This window comes from Camelus dromedarius, chromosome 5 (assembly GCF_036321535.1).
Source record: "Camelus dromedarius isolate mCamDro1 chromosome 5, mCamDro1.pat, whole genome shotgun sequence".
Taxonomy (NCBI): Eukaryota; Metazoa; Chordata; class Mammalia; order Artiodactyla; family Camelidae; genus Camelus; species Camelus dromedarius.
Window position 1 is genome coordinate 68,615,273 of NC_087440.1, and position 21,275 is coordinate 68,636,547.

At 35.1% G+C, this 21,275-nt stretch overlaps 1 protein-coding gene across 1 annotated transcript in view; it reads left to right on the plus strand.

The window, feature by feature from the left end:
- The window catches only part of RBM25 (RNA binding motif protein 25), a 50,448-nt gene that overhangs the window by 23,915 nt on the left and 5,258 nt on the right, over positions 1-21,275 (plus strand). Inside the window, exons 7-18 of the mRNA XM_010976548.3 lie at positions 1,761-1,946; positions 3,331-3,384; positions 3,634-3,717; positions 7,144-7,430; positions 8,712-8,934; positions 9,192-9,281; positions 11,483-11,556; positions 12,786-12,936; positions 16,762-17,086; positions 17,454-17,728; positions 18,064-18,162; positions 19,258-19,305. Coding sequence (XP_010974850.2) covers positions 1,761-1,946; positions 3,331-3,384; positions 3,634-3,717; positions 7,144-7,430; positions 8,712-8,934; positions 9,192-9,281; positions 11,483-11,556; positions 12,786-12,936; positions 16,762-17,086; positions 17,454-17,728; positions 18,064-18,162; positions 19,258-19,305 — 1,896 coding nt within the window. The remainder of the gene's footprint in view (positions 1-1,760; positions 1,947-3,330; positions 3,385-3,633; positions 3,718-7,143; positions 7,431-8,711; positions 8,935-9,191; positions 9,282-11,482; positions 11,557-12,785; positions 12,937-16,761; positions 17,087-17,453; positions 17,729-18,063; positions 18,163-19,257; positions 19,306-21,275) is intronic.

Sequence of the window (21,275 nt, forward strand, 5' to 3'; positions counted from 1 at the left end):
TTTTAGTTGAGTAAGCCTTTGGATTTATAACCCCACCTGTATCCTTACACTTAGGAAAGCATAGAGATGTAGAGGGTTCGTGGAAAGCAATTTAGAATGTAGGGGGAAAATGCTAAAGATAGGTACCCTTGGATGCTCTCTCATGAGGTATGTTTTCATGATAAAACATTTAGGTCTCAACAGCTAAAGGTTTGGGTAGAATTAGCCATGTTTGGTACAAGACCTATGGTTTCAGTGACCACAGTTACTGGAGGGTTAATTCTGTCATTCTGTCATTTAAAATCTGTGGAGAAGCGAATATCACTGAATGGATTTTAGGGAAAGCTGCATAAAGACCTTATTGTGATATATTATTGATTTAAAATAAGAAAGGAACACATCACCATAATTTTAGTTGACAGTATTTTTAGTAAATAATGTAGGCAATGTAATTACAGTCCTTGGTTAAAGCGTCTTGTCTTTATCCAAGGTGCTGACTAGAAAATTGGCTACAAGAAGATTAGATGAAGAGGCAGGTTTGAGAATGTACGAAACTCAAGAGTGGTTAGTTTTATAATACCACATTTAATGGCATAGAATTTACCTGTATCATAACCTTCTCTTACCTTATATTGTTGAATGCTTAAGGGCAAGTTATTTCTTTTTTCAACTTTAAATTTTTTTTAACCATCTAGCATAGTATCTTGCACATGATAGCCTCTTAAGAATTTGTTGGGCAAATTAATTTAAGAAATAAATGCTGTTGAGTAAGTATCCATTAGCAATAGCTTTCAATATGCTGGTGGTGGTTATGAAGTCATGGCTACGTTAAATGAAGGAGCCACTGGCATGAAACTCACCTTGAATAGAGTTGCATGCATTGTGATCAAGAGCCAGCATTTGTGCAGAACTGCAGGGTTCTTGTTTGTATCTGAAAATTAGTACAGTGTATGTTTACCAAGTAAATTGATAAACACTTGGGGAATGCATGTATGTATATATAGTTTTAAGTTACAGAAGTATTGTACACATTCATTTTTATGTTTATCTTTTTGCTTGTTATACTTTTCTACCTTTCCAAGTTTTAAGAGGAGAAAAGTTGAGGTTAAATGGAAACTATTCAGTGTTGGGGTCATTCTCTGGATTTTGTCATTTGAACTGGATTAATTCCTTAACTAGGAGGCTAAAAATAAAACGTAAGATAGAAACAAGAAGAATAGCACATTGGAAACCAGTAATTTTTTTTCACATGGACACAATTAACAACCTAGACTTCTTTTAAAAAATGATAAAGTCCTACAAGTACTTACGTGTGAGAAGTATTACAACATGAATTTTGTGTTTTTAATTTTTTTTTTATAATGTCACATGTACAAGTTATGGGGAGAACTACATTTGTTTAGAGTTGATTCCTCAGGACAGTCTGAGCAATTGTGAAAGTTTTGCAGATATGTTGTATAGTATGCTAGTCCTGTGATTAATCTTTCTGTAGCTGGTTAGTGGTCAGAATATACTAGCTATCAAGGAAAGAAAGGAAAAGAAAATGATAAAGTACCAGTATCTAAGGAAAAAACAATAAAACGAATGAAGTTAAGAACAAAATTTAGTTTGATGAAGTTAAGAACAAAACCAAATCTGCATTTAATAGGACTATGGAGATGTTTTCAAGAAAACATGTTTGTTTGTTTTGTGTGCTAACTTGTTTTAGAATGATTTTCATTTTCTTGTTTGATTTTTCTCCCTCCCTTTCCTGAATTTGCCTTTTTTTTTTTTTTTTAAAGAATGCCAGGCCAGAAACTGCCACTAATGATGATGAGGAAGCCTTAGATGAAGAAACAAAGAGAAGAGATCAGATGATCAAAGGGGCCATTGAAGTTTTAATACGTGAATACTCCAGTGAGCTCAATGCCCCGTCTCAAGAATCTGACTCTCACCCTAGGAAGAAGAAGAAGGAAAAGAAGGAGGACGTATGTGTTAACTGATTTCTAACAAGAGTCAGTTTACTTCTTGTGGTGTCACTCTTGTGTTTTTATTACTTTCCAACTTTTGAGGGGAAAATAGAATGACTAGCATTTTTAGCAGTATACTCTGAAGGCTAATTTGACCGTGTTTTACCAACAAATTCCTAATTTTTTTTCCCCAAGATGGTCCTGTTTTGCATGTTTGAAATGCAGTGGCATGGAGACTTGTGCTTATTTATGGATTCATTAAGTAAGAGGATAAAAAAAAATGCAAACGAGTGATAAATAGGAACTGATATTAAAGGGGTAAAGTAAGATTATTTTTTCTGGCCACAGAGTGGCTGGCCTTGTTTTGCCTTACTCCCTGATTATTATTCTTCTGTCTCTGCTCCAAGCAGTATACCAGGTCTCGTTCACTGAGAATTTTCACCCGTTTTCAAATTTTTAGCCACCTTTCCTTAAGAACCACATCTCATTCCACTCCTTGGATAGTAATGCCGATGCCCTTATAAATGGAGTACTGTGAAAGAGCCCCACAAGATGAAACACTCCTCCCCAGAGTATTACATCATCACCCACTTTTGTCAGCTTAAACTAATTGAATAGTAGGGAGTCCAGGTTGAAAGAAAATGTTTGGTTTTCTTATATTTATTTCTTTTGGATAAACTTTGAGAAATGATGGGGAGTGTTCTTTAAAAACATTGGAAGTATCTTATATACATGGATTGTATTTGTCATGAAAAAGTAGTACTGTGAAACCTGTGAGTTAATATCCTGGGGTAGTTACAGTTCATACTATTTTGGATTTTATTGCCTTTTAAGGCCATTTTCAGCTTTCTCTGTGGCCAAATACATCAGATACATTTTTATTACTTGTCTTGTTCTTTGTCGTAGTCGTAAAAACCTGTCTAGTGAAGTACCAATCACTGGAAATGGTAATCAGTAAGAGTAGTCAGGAATAGGGTAATTGAGACCTGTAGAATTTGTTCTTTTTTTCCCCTGCATTAATGGCAAAGAAGAAAATAACTAGAGATACGTGTTTGATATGGGTTGGGAGGAGACAAACCCTGCACTATGACAGGAATTATAGGTAAATTTGTCATTATGATTGTTTCCTGTATCTTGGATCAAGGGAAAAGCGCTGCTAGTGCGAGACCCTCCTTACTCCATTGGTTGAGGTTGTTGGAGGGAGAGGAGGTGGTGGGTCATGGGTGGGGTTATAGAGAATGAGTGAAATCTTTTTTATTATCAAGTAATTTGAAATCAAGAAAATATTACAAAAATCTTGCATTGCTTACAGTGTAAACATAAACTATTTATTGAAAATTGTTTTACAGAGTAATATGAACTCTTCGTTTGTTTGTTTTAATCTTTGTGGATTTTTCCGCAGATTTTCCGCAGATTTCCGGTGGCCCCACTGATCCCTTATCCACTCATCACTAAGGTTCGTTTACATTTATAGACTTTGACAATAACTTATGCTTACTGCTAATTGCCAGGTTTGTGATTCTTATTCATCCGATTCTTCACTATTTAACTTAGATCATTGAATTTGTTGCTATATAAGTTCTATTTATTTATTTACCCCATCTTCTGTAAGACCTGTACAGAATATCTAACCTTTAATTTTTGTTTGTTTGTATCGATGTAGACTAATCTTTATGTATTCCCACCTCTCCCCCTTGTCTTTTAGGAGGATATAAATGCTATAGAAATGGAAGAAGATAAAAGAGACTTGATATCCCGAGAGATCAGCAAATTCAGAGACACACACAAGGTAGTATTCTTGTTTTTTCACTTGATACCAGTCTAGACTTTTTACAGAATCCAAAGCAAACAGACAAAAAATCAACCTTACAGTAGAATATAATTTTAAATGCTTTTTATAGGTATAATTGATATTTAGGTAGAAACAAACAGAAGACCAGTACCATATTAGAGTAGTCCTTGGCATATTGTACATAGTTTTTTCAGTTACTGACTACTCTGCAGTCATCTCACTTTAATATGAATAAAAGCTAGTTTTATTTTAGATTTCAACATAAACTTCAAGGTCAGATTTAAACTAGATTCAAGGGGGCAGCAGGATAACATACACTGTAGAGTATTTCTGGGGGCAGTTATTTAACTTAATCTTAGGAAAACCTTTTCTTTAGAGCTGAGATTAAAATTTAAGATTATATTTGTATAGATTTAAGTTGAGAGGGGGAGATTTTAAAAAGTAGGTCAGTGGTTACCAGACTTACCAAATTTTAGATGCATGGAAGAACTGTAAATTCCCATAAAGCTAATCTATTCATTGACCCCCACCATTATGATAGAGATCATATGGTGACTAATGCAAGATGAAACTCTCAGCTTGGAAAGTAACAAGGAATAGGATGTAAGTATGAGCTTCTGTTTTTTATTATATTTATGGATGCCCCCTCAGAAAAATATGCAAAGGGGTAACTGGCTTGGAAATGGGTATTTGTGCATAGTAAATCCCACTCACGTGTTTTGCCTATTGAAAGCTTCTCTCAATGACAGTGCATCTGTGACTGTTCACTGGTATTGAAGATGATGCTTATGGACGGTGAAATGCAAACACTGCATGAAATGTATTTTAATTTTAGAGATGATTAAAATGTTCCTGGTTCTTACTCCAAAGACTGAGTGAGCTTTAACTCAATGAAATGTTACGTGTTCATTTTTTCTTACACCTTTCAAAATCCCGTGTTACTGCCATTGAATCATTGCAGATTGAAAACATTATTATCCTGATGCCCAGCCCTCGTTCACATACACAGGGCCTTTTCAGGAATTAAATATGTCTAAAAGCACAGATGTAGTTCTCCCAATTAGTTTTGAGGGTTTAAAAGGTAGTTCGTGGGAAGTGATTTTAGACAAATAATCTCAGTTAGGTTCAGTACTCACTCACATTCAGGGTCTGAGTGAGCTTGAAAATGGTATACAGTTGTGTGTGTGGTTTACCCCCTTTTTGTTGTTACTTGTTAAATCCTGTCATGTCATTGGTAAAGTATGAGGAAATCATGTTTTTAAAAAATTAATTCAGGAGATACTTGCTTCAGAGTTTGAGAAGCTGTCAGGCCTTTGACTGCCTTACATGTATTTTACTGTGGGGAGAGTGTTTTGAATTTCCAAAATTGTGCTTTAAAAGTAAACTCAGAATGAAAAAGGAAAGCAGTTCTTTTTATTGGGTGGTATAGTTAAAGGGGATGTTTGAAACTTCAGTAACAAAAAATGAGCTCAGTGAACCTTTGCATGTTTTGGTATGAGTTTATTAAATAACCACGGACTATCAGGGTATCAGCGTGGCAGGGGGCGTCCATTTACAGCACGGACGAGTCTGAAGAGAGAATAAGGTAAGATTTATGATTTTTTTTCTGTCCTTTCTTCATTATTTCATTACTTTCGTATGTCTTTTGAGACTCACTTCATTTCCTCTTTCTCCAGTCTTTGTCTTAAAATATATATGTGTGTGTATCTGTTTCCTGCATATATTATCTTATATACTCTTATAGAAATGCATTTAGTATGGACCAGAGTCACTCACTTTTTCATTTACATAGAACAAAACTTTTGAAATGAGTCCTGAAACAATATTATTTACATAAATAGAACTACACTTAAGAAATAAGTAGTATAGTGAATAAGCAGGAGTAAAAACATTGAGGGAATCTACAAAAGACATTTATTATTGGAACAGCTAAAATAATCTGTAAGTATTATCTCAGAAATGAACAAATTTCTTTATAAGTGTATGACACAGAGGTAAGTTTTATGTAGTTTAGCCTCATTTTATAGTATACATTTTTATATTCCATTAGAACTGTTTCCAAAATTAGAAGTTGCCCCTTTAAATAGTTTTCAGTTTCTGTCCTCTTTCTACCATTTCTTTTCTCTTTGTAATGTCAATGTGTTCAGTATTGGCTCTGCCTACGCTCCACTTTGATAGAGCCTGGCACAGCGGCTGAATATATTGGTTTCTCACGCATTAGCTTTTCTTTCATAATCCTCTGTCAGTTCTCTGATCCATGAGCAAGAGAAAAGGAGTATAACAGGTAAGATTGCCTTTTAAAGTTGTTTTAAATGCTTTACATGACTGAGAAAAGAAAAAAAATGCACATTTTATTGTTGGAATTTAAATATTTCGGTGACACTAAACATGGAACCAAAGGGAAAAAAATGTGTTTTGTTTTTGTTTTGTTTTTGCTGTTTGGGGTATTTTTTTTCTGAGTTTGTGTAGAAACTGTGTGGTACACTGGTAATCTTGTCAGGGTACAAACTTCGTCTGATTGTTATTTGGTTTATTTGTGAACCATGTACTTGCTCTTCCTCCCAGAAGCATAGCTTGTAGGCAAGGTTAATCCAGTGTTGGCGATCCATGTCCTAGCACAGCATCTGTAAGTTAATACGCAATCGTTCCTTCCAAGGATGGATTTGTCACTGTTGATATATTTTTATTGTCTTATAGGCATAATGGGCATAAATATATTGCTTTTTAAATTAAGCAAAAAATTAATTAAATGAAAATATTATGATTATGTACATTTTTTTGCTTGAAGTGAGTGATTTTCAAACTTTTTGTATTTGGTGGGCTGTCCATCTTGTAATGGTGGGAGTAAATGTTTCCATAGATGATAAGGCAGATATTGGTTGAGTTCACCTTGTCTTTTGGAGGGTGGGCAAGCCAGAGGGCAGAAGATTTAGTTGCATTCCAGTGAGCTGACTCTCCTCCCCCACCTCCCCTTTAAAACCCTCAACTAATAACCTTTAGGTAATGGGAAGTCTGGGGTGATAGTATCAGTAATCCCAGTGACTTGTAGAAATTCATAATGGAAAGAATTACGTTTTAGCAAAGTGATTGTATTTCTAGAAATTATTATGAACCATCACATTCCTTATGGTCATTTTAGTTATTTCATAATCATTGAGTGGTCAGCCACACTTGACACAATCTCCCAGCATCCAAGATTGGAGATTCCTGGTTGGTGTAGAGTATATGGTTTTGCACGAAATCTAGACTTGTTATTGCTTCTGTTTAATTTGTCAAATAAAACCACAGCTATTTAATATAAAAGTACCAGTGGTTTGGTTTTTTTTGTTGTTGTTGCTGTTTCCAATATTGGGCATTGCGCCGGGGAAGTCTGAATACTGGAGCTACAGAGTTAACTCTAAAAGTATTTTTGTTGGTTTCTAGAAACTGGAAGAAGAGAAAGGCAAAAAGGAAAAAGAAAGACAGGAAATTGAGAAAGAACGGAGAGAAAGAGAGAGGGAGCGTGAAAGGGAACGAGAAAGGCGAGAACGGGAACGAGAAAGGGAAAGAGAACGTGAACGAGAAAAGGAGAAGGAACGGGAGCGGGAACGAGAACGGGATAGGGATCGTGACCGGACAAAAGAGAGAGATCGCGATCGGGATCGAGAGAGAGATCGCGACAGAGATCGGGAAAGGAGCTCAGATCGGAATAAGGATCGGAGTCGATCAAGGTAAGGCTTTATTGAAGTTATTGTTTGCCTGATAGCTTTTTCCTGCCATTTACATTGATATGATGAGGGAACTTCCAGAGCGTGCCTAGCTTTCTGTCTCACATGTGTAAATAAAACATTGGTTAAATTAACAATTTTCAACCTCAAGTTAGCTTTTCTGTGTGAAGCCAGTTTTTACACAGACCCAAAACACACCAGCTGTCCACCCAGTGTTCTGGATGGCTGTGATTCCTTTTTGTCTCTCTGGGTCAGTGGATAATTTTTTTTAGTCAGCATTTCCTTGAGGTCCCCTATACTGGAAAATGAGCTCAAGCGCCACTGCATTTAGCTAGCCCCTGATATCTGCTGGTCCTAGAGCCCATTGGATGGCCACAGCTCACCTCCTGAGCTCTCAGTTTACTCTCCCTTTCTTTATGGTTACTGGTAATTTCACTTTGGTTTTGTTTTATTTAAAAATCTTTTGTAATTATATTGAATTCACTTGATTTATCATCAGATTCTTCAAGAATGAGGTAGAGCAAAAATGAACGAAGGGAGTGAGTAGAAGGAGGGAAGAGAGGAAAGTTCACTTTTTTTATTCTTTCAAGCTAGTTTTCCAATATACATTACTATGTTGCAGATACTCCACCTGATTCTAGTTGATGGGAAGTCCACTGGTTGCTGGATTTGGAATTCAGTAGTGCTCTTAGATCTTCAGTGGGCATTAAAATCCTTCCCTTCCTTCCTTCCCTGGAATAACCATCACCCTCTGGAATAACCATTATTGATAATTTGACATACCAGTGATTTTATACTTGTATTACAAATGTGAATCCTTGAACAGTATATTGACTCATATACATACATATATTTATATTTAATTAGATCCATGGCACCCATGTTGTGCAAGGGTCAGTTGTAGTTTTAGTTTATCCAGGCAACATGGCAAAATATTCTTTGCTTCACATCTTTGCCAGCATCTTTCCTTGATCACCAGTATGGTAGGCTATCTTGTAACATATTTTTTGGCTCTTTGTATTTCTCATATCCAGGTTTTTTTGTTTTCTAAGACAGTGGTAAGCATTAACATTGAATTTAGAATGCAATTCACAATTTGGGGCTAGGATTATATTCTGTCTTTCTGACAAATAAATAGCAGTTTGTAATTCTGTAGAAATCAAATGCTGAATTCTGATTTGTGAGTTTATGTACCATTTCATAATGTATATTATTTTCCTTTCTCTTGGTTTTTAAAGGGAAACACAAAGGAAACTGACATTTTAAAATCTTTTGTTTACATAGAGAAAAGAGCAGAGATCGTGAAAGGGAACGGGAGAGGGAAAGAGAGAGAGAGAGAGAACGGGAACGAGAAAGAGAACGAGAGCGAGAGAGAGAGCGAGAAAGGGAACGGGAGCGAGAGAGAGAGAAAGACAAGAAGCGGGACCGAGAAGAAGATGAAGAAGATGCATATGAACGGAGAAAACTTGAAAGAAAGCTCCGAGAGAAAGAAGCTGCTTATCAAGAGGTAAATTGAGGGAATGCTTTTATTCTTAATTCTTAGTACTTAGTAGGTTAGTAAAAAATTTTAGAGCCCTTTGTATACTTTTTTTTTTTTTTTTTGGATCAAGCCACTGTATTGAGGGGCTTCAGTAGAGGGTCAAAGGGTTGGGAGGACAATGAGATCTGACCTCCTCTTCCTGGCTGGGATCTCCTCGGCTGCACAGTCGCTGAAAGGAAGCCCTTTGTATGCATTTTTAAAGTTTTGACAATTTCTTTTTTTAGCGCCTTAAGAATTGGGAAATCAGAGAACGGAAGAAAACCCGGGAATATGAGAAAGAGGCTGAAAGAGAGGAAGAAAGAAGAAGAGAAATGGTAATATATTAGGTTAAAAATAAGTAATTTTTCAGGTAAAAATCAGATCAAATCTTTACTGTTAACTAGAAGTAGCTTTATAATAATTATAAGCTCCCAGTGTAGATAATTTAATTTTTATATATTTCAAGTAACCTTGAGACAATTTCAGTTCACTAAAATGGGTTTTCCTCGTACTTTTCACATTTTTACTCCCTATAAACTAAATTATCTTTCAACATACTGTCAAAGTAAATCTCTCATAGAGTAATATACAAAAAATGAGAATTTATAGAACTTTCCTTGATTAAGAATTTGCAACATTTTTCAACTTGAAGATTTGATACCATTCTGTATTGGTATAGTACATTTGGATGAAGGAAATAGTCATAAGAAACCTGTTTTTAGAAATCAAAATTACTGTCTACTATATATAACACTTAGGAATTGTTGTTTTTCCTTATGTTACTATACTATCCTTCCTTTTAGCTACATAATAATCATAAAAATGAATCTTATTATTTGCATTTATACTGTTTGATAAACTGTAACAGTGAAGCAGTTGGCATAGGTTGTTAAATAAGTTAACTAAGTAAAATGACAAAAAGATAATTTATTTTATCATAGTGTTTGCTTTAGTAGTATGTTCCATGTGTTCTATCTTTGCCAGAATTTCATGAAAGTTTCTTTATCTCCAGTTTGGAGATTATTCTTCCAAAAACTTCACTGAAGTTAGGAATCTTCTTCAAATAGCTTTTGAACATGAGACATAGAGGGAATTTTTGTAAGTAACCAAAAGGGTGCATGCAGCAACTAGATAGATAGTATGGGTTTTCCAGATGGTAGATCCTCTAAGGTCATTTAGTTATTTTTAATTTCCCTGGATTGTAACACCCATTCTAAAATTTATTCTTCAACTCTTGATTATAAAATAGAGAATAATATAGTAAGAGACATAATTATTTGAAGATATGTTTCCCAACACCAACATTGTATTGCTAGATTTGAAGTGATTCTGCTTCCTATAAGCAAATATGAAACCTGTCTTTCTAGAGAAAAATTTCCCATTATTTTTTGGGGGGGGGGAGCTTTAAAAAAATCTAGTTAGAAAAGCAGTTGCTTGCTTATTATAGAATGTTCAGCCGAAGTGTATGATGTAAAAAGTTAACGTTGCTACTCCTCACGAGTGGTAACTTAATTTTTTAGTATGTACCTTATGGATCCTCCTGAATATTGTCATTGCTACCTGACCATCCACTTGAATTCATTTGACAAATTTTGAGTGTATGTTATAATCTAGCCTTGTGCTAGGTACTGGGTATACAAGAATAACTGATGCTTGAAAGGTTTAAACAAGTGAGTAGTATGGTCAGAGATGAAGTAGTTATGTCAGTGTTTAAGGTATGATAATGGTGTACTCACAGTATTTTGGGAGTACAGAGAAAATGATTAATTTTGTCTAGGGGAAGGAGTTGGTCATGGATAGATGGTTAGATTGGGGAATTCTTTACAGAGATAACATTTGAATTGCATGAAATGTGTTAAAATTTTATTGCAGTCAGAAACCTACATCTTTGTTTGTAGGTATAATGATTGTTGATATAATACATAGAGATGTAGGTTATAAATAGTTAATTTTATATACTTTATATCTATATATAATGGTTAGATGTGACTTCTACTAAATATAATAGTTGTATTTAAAATTCCAAAAATAGGAATAAGAGATTCATGTACTTTCATGGTTTGTGTACTCAAAGTTAGGCAGGCATTTCCTTTAGATTAATGCATAAATGTGATTTAAATTTCTAATCTAGGATTTCATAAAAACTAGTTCTTGTACTATCATCTACCTTTAAAAGAGAAGTTAAATATTTTTGTCCAGTTAACAGAGTCAGTAATAAACTTTCAGTGTTACTTCTTGGTGTGCTCAGGTTTCATTAGAAAATACTACACTTTGAAAATTACATTCAGAGAGGAAATTTATTTTAGCATACTATATGTGGTTTTCATTTCACAAATAAGTCCTAAGTCTGACTTGTTATAAGGGTAAAGATTAAAAAAGGAATCCAATGTTATTTACATTTAATATCTGAAGTTTATGAGAATTACAAAGTTCAAGTAGTATGGATAAGAAAAATCTGTTCCCAGGAAAGGGGGAGGGGGTAATGTAAATCACTTTTATGTTAATTTTGCACACTTTGTCCTTCATTTCCTCAAAGGCAAAAGAAGCTAAACGACTAAAAGAATTCTTAGAAGATTATGATGATGATAGAGATGATCCCAAGTATTACAGGTAAAGAAGCTTTGCTTTATGAACTCACACATTCAGCTTTTTATTAGCTGTACTTTCTCTTGTCTACAAGAGAGTGCAAGTTCACTCAGTGGAATAAGAAAGAAAGAAATCCTCAAATTCCACCTTGTAATTATCCCCATAGATGATAGTGAGATGGGGGCCGGGTGGAGCTGTTGGAAAAGGATTTGACAGTTCTATGCTGCTTCTTTGGGGGAAGGCCCGTAATAGTGTTACAGCTAATCTTTATGACTATCTACCATGGTCTGGAAAATTTTGTATTAAAGGATTTCAGGAGTACTACATAGCACTCTGAACACCCTCCTACCCGTCCCCAACCCAACTGATAGACTACTATGAAGTGAGAGTTGGGAAGCCTGCCTTCCCTCATCCTTTTTTTTCCCCCATGGTGTTTCTGAACTACTCTCATTCTTTTAGTACCTACAGCACTGTGGTTTTGTTATGCTGCCTCCACTCTAAACTCTAATTTCCCTCAGGTTATGCACAGTATTTTGATTTTTTTAAATCTCTCATGTGCCTGACGTGATCCAGGCATGTAGTGAGTGCATTTAATGTATATACTTTAACACACTGTAGCCAAAATAATTAAAACATTGAATTAGCAACTTAAATTGAAAGAATGCCAAGGATTTGACTTTGTAGAAAAAGTAAAAAGATGAGTAAAATTATTGAATCACAAAATAATAGTACATAATTTCAACATTCTGAGATATAATAAAGTGCTGGGTAGAACCTCTGCTTTTTGTTGATTATTCCCTACTTCCTTCTTTGATTCCCGCCCCCCACCCCAAGGAAAGGAGTTTATTTAAGTTGGAGATAGAAACTATTATTAGGGGTGTTATTACTCCATGTATTAATTTTTTTACAAATTGGCATCCAAGAAAACACAAATTATGTGTTAGAGTTAGAATAGGTATAAAATGAGTACTCTTCTTTGCTCTGGAAGCTTCTTTTCTACTTATTTTAGACACTTAGAATGACTTAAGAATGAGGCATGGTGATAAATGACAAGACAGTGCTTACTTATTAAACACTAACATGTAGACAGCACACTGTATTGGGTGTTCTGTAGACACAGAACATTAGTAAGACGGTCTTTAGTCTCTAAGCGTGAAGCTTTTAGTATGGAAATGATTTGCTTTTGGAGACATCATATGTAATACCTGATGGTCTGAGTATCAAATAAGGCCTGTTATGATTTACTTTTGTAGAGGAAGCGCTCTTCAGAAAAGATTACGTGATAGGGAAAAGGAAATGGAAGCAGATGAACGGGATAGGAAAAGAGAGAAGGAAGAGCTGGAGGAAATCAGGCAGCGCCTTCTGGCAGAAGGGCACCCGGATCCAGATGCAGAGCTCCAGAGGGTAAGATACTGTAACATCCGTAACAATAGTCTTCTGAGAATATTACGTCATCTTAACCAAGCCAACTATGGTGTAGTTTAGTTTATAAGGGAAGTGCACTGTATACTCCATGCACTTTTGTGTTTTGGGGGAGAATATTAGTACTTTTTCTTTATTGTGTATGTCATCAGTATTAGTTGATTTACAACTTTAACTGTTTTAAACATCTTTCATATGTCTTAACTCCTTTATTTCTTGTTAAATGAATATCTTTTAATGTAACATTGCTAGAGACCTGTCCTTCCTACATGTATATGCTCTGATACATAATGACTTTTGTAGTTTGAGTTCTCTCACTGCCAGCCTAAAAATTTTGTTTCCAAAAGATATTTTCGCTTGTCATTTGAAAAGGAAGAGTGCCATAGGACATGGCGCCCACGTATTCTTGCTTTTTAGAAATCATGTTAGAATAATTATTAATATATCATGAATCTAATACTATAATTCTTTGTATCAACTTTAAAAATTCTTATATGCTATTAACAGAAACCACATCTTCCATGACCCTTTTATTTTTCAAAGTGAAAGTTTTTTTTTTCTATTGATTAAGTACTTACATGAGTAAATAGAAAGTTCACACGACATAGAACACAGTAATGAAGACATTTCTTATCAGCCATTTATAATCATTATAAATGTGTGGTTATTTTTTTTTCCCTCAAAAGAAACTATTTATTTAGAATAAAACAAAAGCAGCTCAACTGTAAGCACACGTTTGAGTGACAGCTACTTTTAAGCTATGTGAGCCATAAAAAAGGTTTTTCTTTACTTTTCCAGAAATCTTGTGTACACAACACAAAGCAAGGTCATTTTTTTCCACTTCAAACACCGGCATTGGCATCACAATAGCAGATTCACAACTTTAAGCTCCCATTTTAGTAAAATGCACAAATACTAAACAGATTAGCTTTCTTCCATCAAGAGGCACATGTAAACTCCACATAAGCCATCACTTCTCTTCAAAAAGGTCCATTAGAGCTTTGAATTCCATATCTTCATCCGTTGTTCACCAGTTTTGCTTGCGGGGCGGGGGGAGGTTATTCAGTACAAATGTTTACAATATTAAAAAGATATATTTCCCCTATGCCATTATAGATGAACGTAATGTTAACAAGTTCACCTTGACTTCAGAAAGCACCAATAATACCCACTGACACACACCTTGAAATGAATTTACCGTATGAATAGACAACAAGTAGAACAGTAGGGTGGATTTTTTTTAAAGACTGCAATTAAGTGAGGATTGTAGGACTGAAAATATCCTTTGTACTCATGTAACTGAGTAAAACGTCAAAAAGTTTTTCAGAAAAAAGCAAGTGTATAATCAATTTATAATCAATATATTCTAAATATAACTTAAAAGATGAAACTATAAAAAGGTGTTTAGTCAAATTTTATCCCCTCTATCTTCATTCTGTAAATTATACAGAGCAATTCAGACTTAACTCCATTAAGTAGAAAGGGGTCAAGGTACAAAGCCTTTTAAAAATCCACCTTCATCTGTGTTACCAAAGATAGCAGCTGTTATTTTCTTTTAAGAAAACACTCACACAATTGCTAAACAGCTAAAGAACACTGTAGGACTTTTATGTTCCAACTCTGTTTACACCGTACATATAAAACTCCTCATTAGGCTTGACAGTTCACCGTGGTTACCTGAAATCCTTTCTCCCTTTGGGCACATCACTACAACCAGCATGTTAACAGGGTCAGCTCTCTTCTTGTTCTCATACCTAACTCCTATCTCAAAACCAGATGCTGTGGCAGAGACAGGAAAAAAAAAAAAGTCCAGGAATTCCCTCCAAAAATTTTCTAACAAAAAAGGTCACTAAGGCCCTCTTCTCAAGAGGATTTCCCAGTTCTGTTACCACAGGTGAATGGTTCCTACACGGACCTAAACTGCAGTTCAAGCTGCACCTGCATAATGAGCAATTTGACTCTGAAGAAAGTGGATTTAAAATTAAAGAAACAAAAACCTGTCAGTGAAAATCTGCTCATAAATAGGTTCTAAATAAACCTAAGCAAGTGTTCGACTCTGAAAGCAACAAACACACATCTTACTTTTACTACTCTACCTCAAAAGATCCAATTGAATTAAGAACGGCCAGAGTATATTTACCTTCAAAATGTGACAAAAGCTTATAGCAGCCAGAGGATGGACATTTTTAGATTTAATCCTTAAAAGGGAAAACTTAGTCTACTCTCAGTTGAGAGTCAAAGTATACATCTCAAACCAGGAATTCATATTTTTGTGAGGAAAACTTTATAGGAATCCCAGGTACAACCAACAAAATAATATTTTTTAAAAAACTGGCTAGGAGCTGAATGATTGCTTAATTTTTCATAAACGTCAAAGCTGTGATCTAAAAATCTTAATTAGCTTGATTTTTTTTTTACCAGTAATACTAAGTAAGTCATTTAATGATATACTGCAGAAATTTTTTTCATTTGAATTGAGATCCAGAAAAATCAATTAAGCAAATACATATTTTTTCAAGTAAAAGAAACAACTGGTTGTTACAAAGAACATCCAATGTTGAAATTATGAAATTCTAGCTAATGAGAATTAGAACCAGATAATTTTAGACTTTTGCTTTCATTCCACTCTGAAGCTTTAAGTAGATAGTTTGCCAATATTACAAACCTGCACAACAGAATGGGCAACAGAAGTAAGAGATTCACCTGAATGATGGCACTCTGTAGGTAAGCACCAAACTAAACATAATTGGTTATAATACATACATTTAGAAATGGTATCAAGCCATTGTTTCAAAAACACTGAAGCACAAATTGCCCAGATCTAACAAAAGCTGCGATGTCAGATAAAGATTCGAACAAACATGGAGCAAAAACCACAGTACTCTTCAGTAAGCTGTCACGTCAACTTTGAAAGAAAGAAAAAAAGAAAAAAGAAAAAAAAGAAGGGAAGAAAAAAAGAGAAAAAAAAGTAAATGTGTGGTTATTTTTAAAATGTCACACACATATACATATACTCCACTCACACAACATTTTCTAAATACAAATATCATTTACATGCTATTTTCTGATGTGCTTATTTTTTCCTTTTTACATTTTTATTGAGGTATAGTTGACATGTTAGTTTTAGGTGTACAGTGTAGTGATTGGACATTGATGTACATTATAAGTTGATCATCATGATAAGTCTAGTAACCGTCTGTCTCCATACCATTACTTAGAAGGAAAAAATGATTATATAATGACCAAGTTGAGGATTTGTGTTGCCTCTTACGTAGTGTCAGTACTCTTCTAAAAGTTTCTAGAGGGGATGTTATAGCTCAATGGTTAGAGTACATGCTTATCATTCATGAGGTTCTGGGTTCAATCCCCAGTACCTCCATTAAAGTAACTAAATAAATAAACCTAATTACCTCTCCTCCCAAAAAAACCCCAAAACAAAAAACTTCCATAAAATGAAGTTTCTAGTTGTGATTTCTTTAATAAAAGTATAAGAACATACTTTTTCATTTTAAATTAGCCAACTATTAGCATTTACTCTTGTTATCTCTGAAGAGTGTATAAAAGCTCCTGAGGAGTGGTAAATATATGTGAAATACTAAAAAGCATTTTGCAGAGTACCTAATGTGATTCTATAGATTTACATGGCTTTCTGATTATAGAAGTAAAGCAGTGTTTTGTTGTTCCTAGTGAAAAAGAAAAATAGAGATTTTGTGAAAGATACTGTAAAACAAAGCATTGGTTGAACTGAATATAGTTTTGGTCTGTTTCAGTTAATCAGATTTTTTTTTTTTTTTTTTTTGATTGTAGATGGAACAAGAGGCTGAGAGGCGCAGACAGCCACAAATAAAGCAAGAACCAGAATCGGAGGAAGAAGAAGAAGAAAAACAAGAAAAAGAAGAAAAACGAGAGGAACCCATGGAAGAGGAAGAAGAGCCAGAGCAAAAGCCCTGTCTCAAGCCTACCCTGAGGCCCATCAGTTCTGCCCCATCAGTTTCCTCTGCCAGTGGCAACGCAACTCCCAATACTCCCGGGGATGAGTCTCCCTGTGGTATTATTATTCCTCACGAAAATTCACCAGATCAGCAACAACCTGAGGAGCATAGGCCAAAAATAGGACTAAGTCTTAAACTGGGTATGTTAGCATCTCCTTCCTTTTTTCTCTACTTCTCCCCCTTCAAATACCTCAATTTTGCCTCAAGGTAAAAAGTAAGTATGTGCTGCTTGGTAGGTAGATAGAAGATTATTCAAAAATGCCTTTTTAGCTCATGACTGTTTTCATAGTTCTACTAGTGCTCCTATATGTGCAGCTGCCTCAAGTTCTGAGAAGAAGTGAAAAGTTAAATTTTCTAGCACTTGTGAGTAGTGAGTTATTTTTTAAGTTGGGATCTTTCTCTGAGATTTGTGGAGGTACATTTTATACTGCTTTTGAGGGATGGTGGGTTGTAAACTGTAACATTTGAAAATTAAGTCATCATGCTAATGTAGTATTTTTACTGTAGGTGCTTCCAATAGTCCTGGTCAACCTAATTCTGTGAAGAGAAAGAAACTCCCTGTAGATAGTGTCTTTAACAAATTTGAGGATGAAGACAGTGATGATGTACCCCGAAAAAGGAAACTAGTTCCCTTGGATTATGGTGAAGATGATAAAAATGCTGCCAAAGGCACTGTAAACACTGAAGAAAAGCGCAAACACATTAAGAGTCTAATTGAAAAAATCCCTACAGCCAAACCTGAGCTCTTTGCGTATCCCCTGGATTGGTCTATTGTGGATTCTGTGAGTAGCAAATTGTATTTAATCATTTTATTTTGAGGTTTTGGTTTTTAATAAAGCATACAAACTTAGTTGATTCTACTAATGACAAGTAGGATGATACCATTGGCTAGAATCTTGACATGGCCAATAGCTTATTGTGGAAATTCTTAGTGGCGCTTGAAGTCTCCATAAATTAGAAGCAAATGCTCATATCTTGATACACACCTTTATCAGTTCAACTTTGAATGATCGTGTTTTATTTCAGCCTTAAGAAAAACTATGAGGTTATATAGGGTTTTTTTTAGTAAATATAATAAAAAACTCTTCAGTTCAATAACCATGTTTTTATTTTGCAGATATTGATGGAACGACGAATTAGACCATGGATTAATAAAAAAATCATAGAATACATAGGTGAAGAGGAAGCTACATTAGTTGATTTTGTTTGTTCTAAGGTTAGTCTTTTACTCTCTCCACCCTCAACATTTGCTATATACTTTAAAATATTAGACAGTTTCTAAATTGAACAATTTTGTAGAACCAAGTCCATGATAATTCAGTTTCATTTAAGAGATTTATGGCTACTCACGTGAGCCCCTTCACACTATTTCAGACCCCTTGCTTCATGCTTTCATTTCTGAGGTTAAGGAAGACAGTTGCTGACTATTGCCAATTTTGCTCTCTCCCTGCTCCTGAGAATGCTTCACCACCCTCTCCTTGTCTTAATGGTTAAAACATTGCTGAAGTACAGTTGAGGAGGTTTTGTGGAGACAGCCAGTAGCTTGTCTCAATTCCTTTGTCAGTCGTCCATCCTTTGGAAGAAAAGCAAAATAGTGCTCTTTATAGCATGATAGTAGTGTTAACGATTGATGACTGTGTGCCAGGCTTTGTTCTTGATAGGTACTGTGTTAAACATTTTATAGAACTTCATCTTCTTTAAACCTCCCAATAATCTTAGTAAGTTGTAAGTTACTAATAGTGTCCCCATTCTATACATTCTATACATGAAGAAGTTAAAGCTTAGGGAGAGGTTGTGTCTTGATCATGGTTACATTATAAGTGGCAGAGCCAAGCCTGTAAAACTCATACTCTTAACCACCAAGGATTACCACATCCTTTCATTGTCCCCTGAAGGCAAAGACTTTATCTTATCTTTAATAAGAAAATTATTATAGTAGAAGAAAGTTATTTTTCTATAAAGGAATAACTAACTGTGTTTTAAGGAAATGCTGTTTTTCTACCAGCACTGTTAAGTAGGAATGAGCATTAGGAATGGCAAATATAAGTGGCCCTTTCCATTGTAATTTTTGTAGTATTAAAACTCATTAGTAAATCTGGATATGGATTAGAAGACATAATATAGTGACTAAGATTCTAGGTTTAGGTGTCAAACTTCTCTTGAAAGGAAGGGGATTCTGGGAATTAAGAATTTTATAGAAAGGTTCTTCTGCCACAAATTCTCATACTAATTTGAGGGAACCTTAAATTTGTTTTGACTGTATGCTAACGTTTTGTTTGTTTTCAAAAATGACATAATTTTTTTCTTTTAGGTTATGGCTCATAGTTCACCTCAGAGCATTTTAGATGATGTTGCCATGGTAAGTTAGAAATTTACTGTTATTAATATTTTAATTAATATCATTGGGAACACATTAACTTCTCTGAATTTGATTGATTTTCTACCCATGTTGGTCCAGAATCTTTATAGGCCTGAATTTAAATTTGAATATGCATTAAAAGAGGTTTAAAGGCATTCACACAAGATATCATTAGACAAGAGTAAAGCTAGAATTTTCTTTTTTATCAGTCTCTCTCTTCCCCTCCCTTTGGTTTTTGTGTATATAAATATAAATCCTGTATGAATAAATTCATACATTTATAGAGCATTTATTAAGTGCTTACTGGGTAGAACATTGTGCTAGAAGCATAAAAAGGTGGACTATCTGCTTTTAAAGAACTAGCAGGGAGATGGGTATATCAATGTTGATACTGTAATATACTTGATATAATGGGGTTATGCAAAAAAGATAATGAGGTCAAAGGGGATAGAGCATCTGATGGTGTTGAGGGCAGTTAGGGCAGTCATCACAGGAATTGCCATCTCAACTGAGACCTGAAGATTGTATAACTCTTGTCACTTGGACAGGTGTCTTTTGGGTTGGCAGTGGTTAAACATCAAATCCCCATTTGCATTTAATTTGGATATTAGAGTAGTGGTTGCATTGATTTTTGTGAGAAAAGAAAGGAGGAAGAGAATTGATGGTAAAGATAAGAGGATACTGAATGAAGTATGAACTCCAGTCTAGGAAGAGAAGGGAGTAATACCAGAAAAGAGCTGGTAGTTTGAGTGCATCGAGGACTTGGTGGTTCCAGTGAAGGTTGTGGGAGATGTGTGTGAGTGAAATAACTGGAAGGAGAGGTATAGTTAGAGAGTAGAATGTTTAAGAATACAAGTGATGGATCAGTCCAGATGATGGCAAGATGCAAAGGATGGTGGTGGGAGAGAGTTTCTGGGGCAGAGCTGATAATTGTTTAGAATGTTAATAAACTTTAAGCCAGGTCATAACACAAAGAAACTGAAATTCCTGCGTGTTGCGACTGGGATTGGAGAGAAATACGAGAATCAGCTGCAAGAGCACTAATTTAATGTGGATGAAAAATGGTATTTGCTAGACAGCTGCTCTTGGAATGAAAAGATGGTGTAATGAGATCTCATGAGCCTCAGTGGAAATAATGTTTACAAGGAGACAGTAAAGATCCAGCAGCTTTCCCTCTCCTGTGGAGACTAAGGATTTGAAAGTGACAAACTTCCTCACGAGTGTCAGGGTCTTTAGGGGACATACTAGGTTTTCAATTAAGGTAAGGAGATAAAAAGTCAAATTAAAGAAGCTGAGGATGGTTAGTATAAAGTTGAATAGGGTCCAAAGGACAGAGTGGGAAGACAGCAATGGAAGGTGAGTCAGGGAGGAAAGAGGAACATCAAGCATGAGATAAGGTGGTAGATGACTGGAGAAATTTGCATTTTGAGCTACAGTCAAAGTCTTCAGGGAGTGGCATAGTGGGGTGCCTAACCAAAAGGAGCTTTAAGGTCAGGATATTTTGTGTCCACGTAGTATATGATGTCTAAGCCAGACAACATTAGCTTTCTGCTGCCTAACCAGCCCAGTGCAGCTGTTTAAAATTCCTAAGTAAGCCAAATCTCTAACTACTTTGAAAAGTTTCACTCTAACGCTGAGCCTCAGATGAAAGGAGAAATGTGAATGGATCTCAGTACTTGGGGACAGAATCTTAACTTCCTTGACTTTCCAGGCTCTTTAAAAAGTTATCCTTGTGGTAAAGAGAGAATTTCATAGTTAGGCCTGATTAAGGAATTAAAAAAAAAAAAAAATCAGTGTTCTGGGTTTTGGCCTTGGCAGAGATACAGTCATTGTTGGTGAAGACCATATGTCAGGGTTAATCCATTTTGATCTGTTGAAATACTTTGGTATTTGGAGTTTAATTAGACTCTGCTTAATCACTTGTATTGTTTTTGATTATTTTCTGGCCCATTGTTGATCAGAGTGGGAGG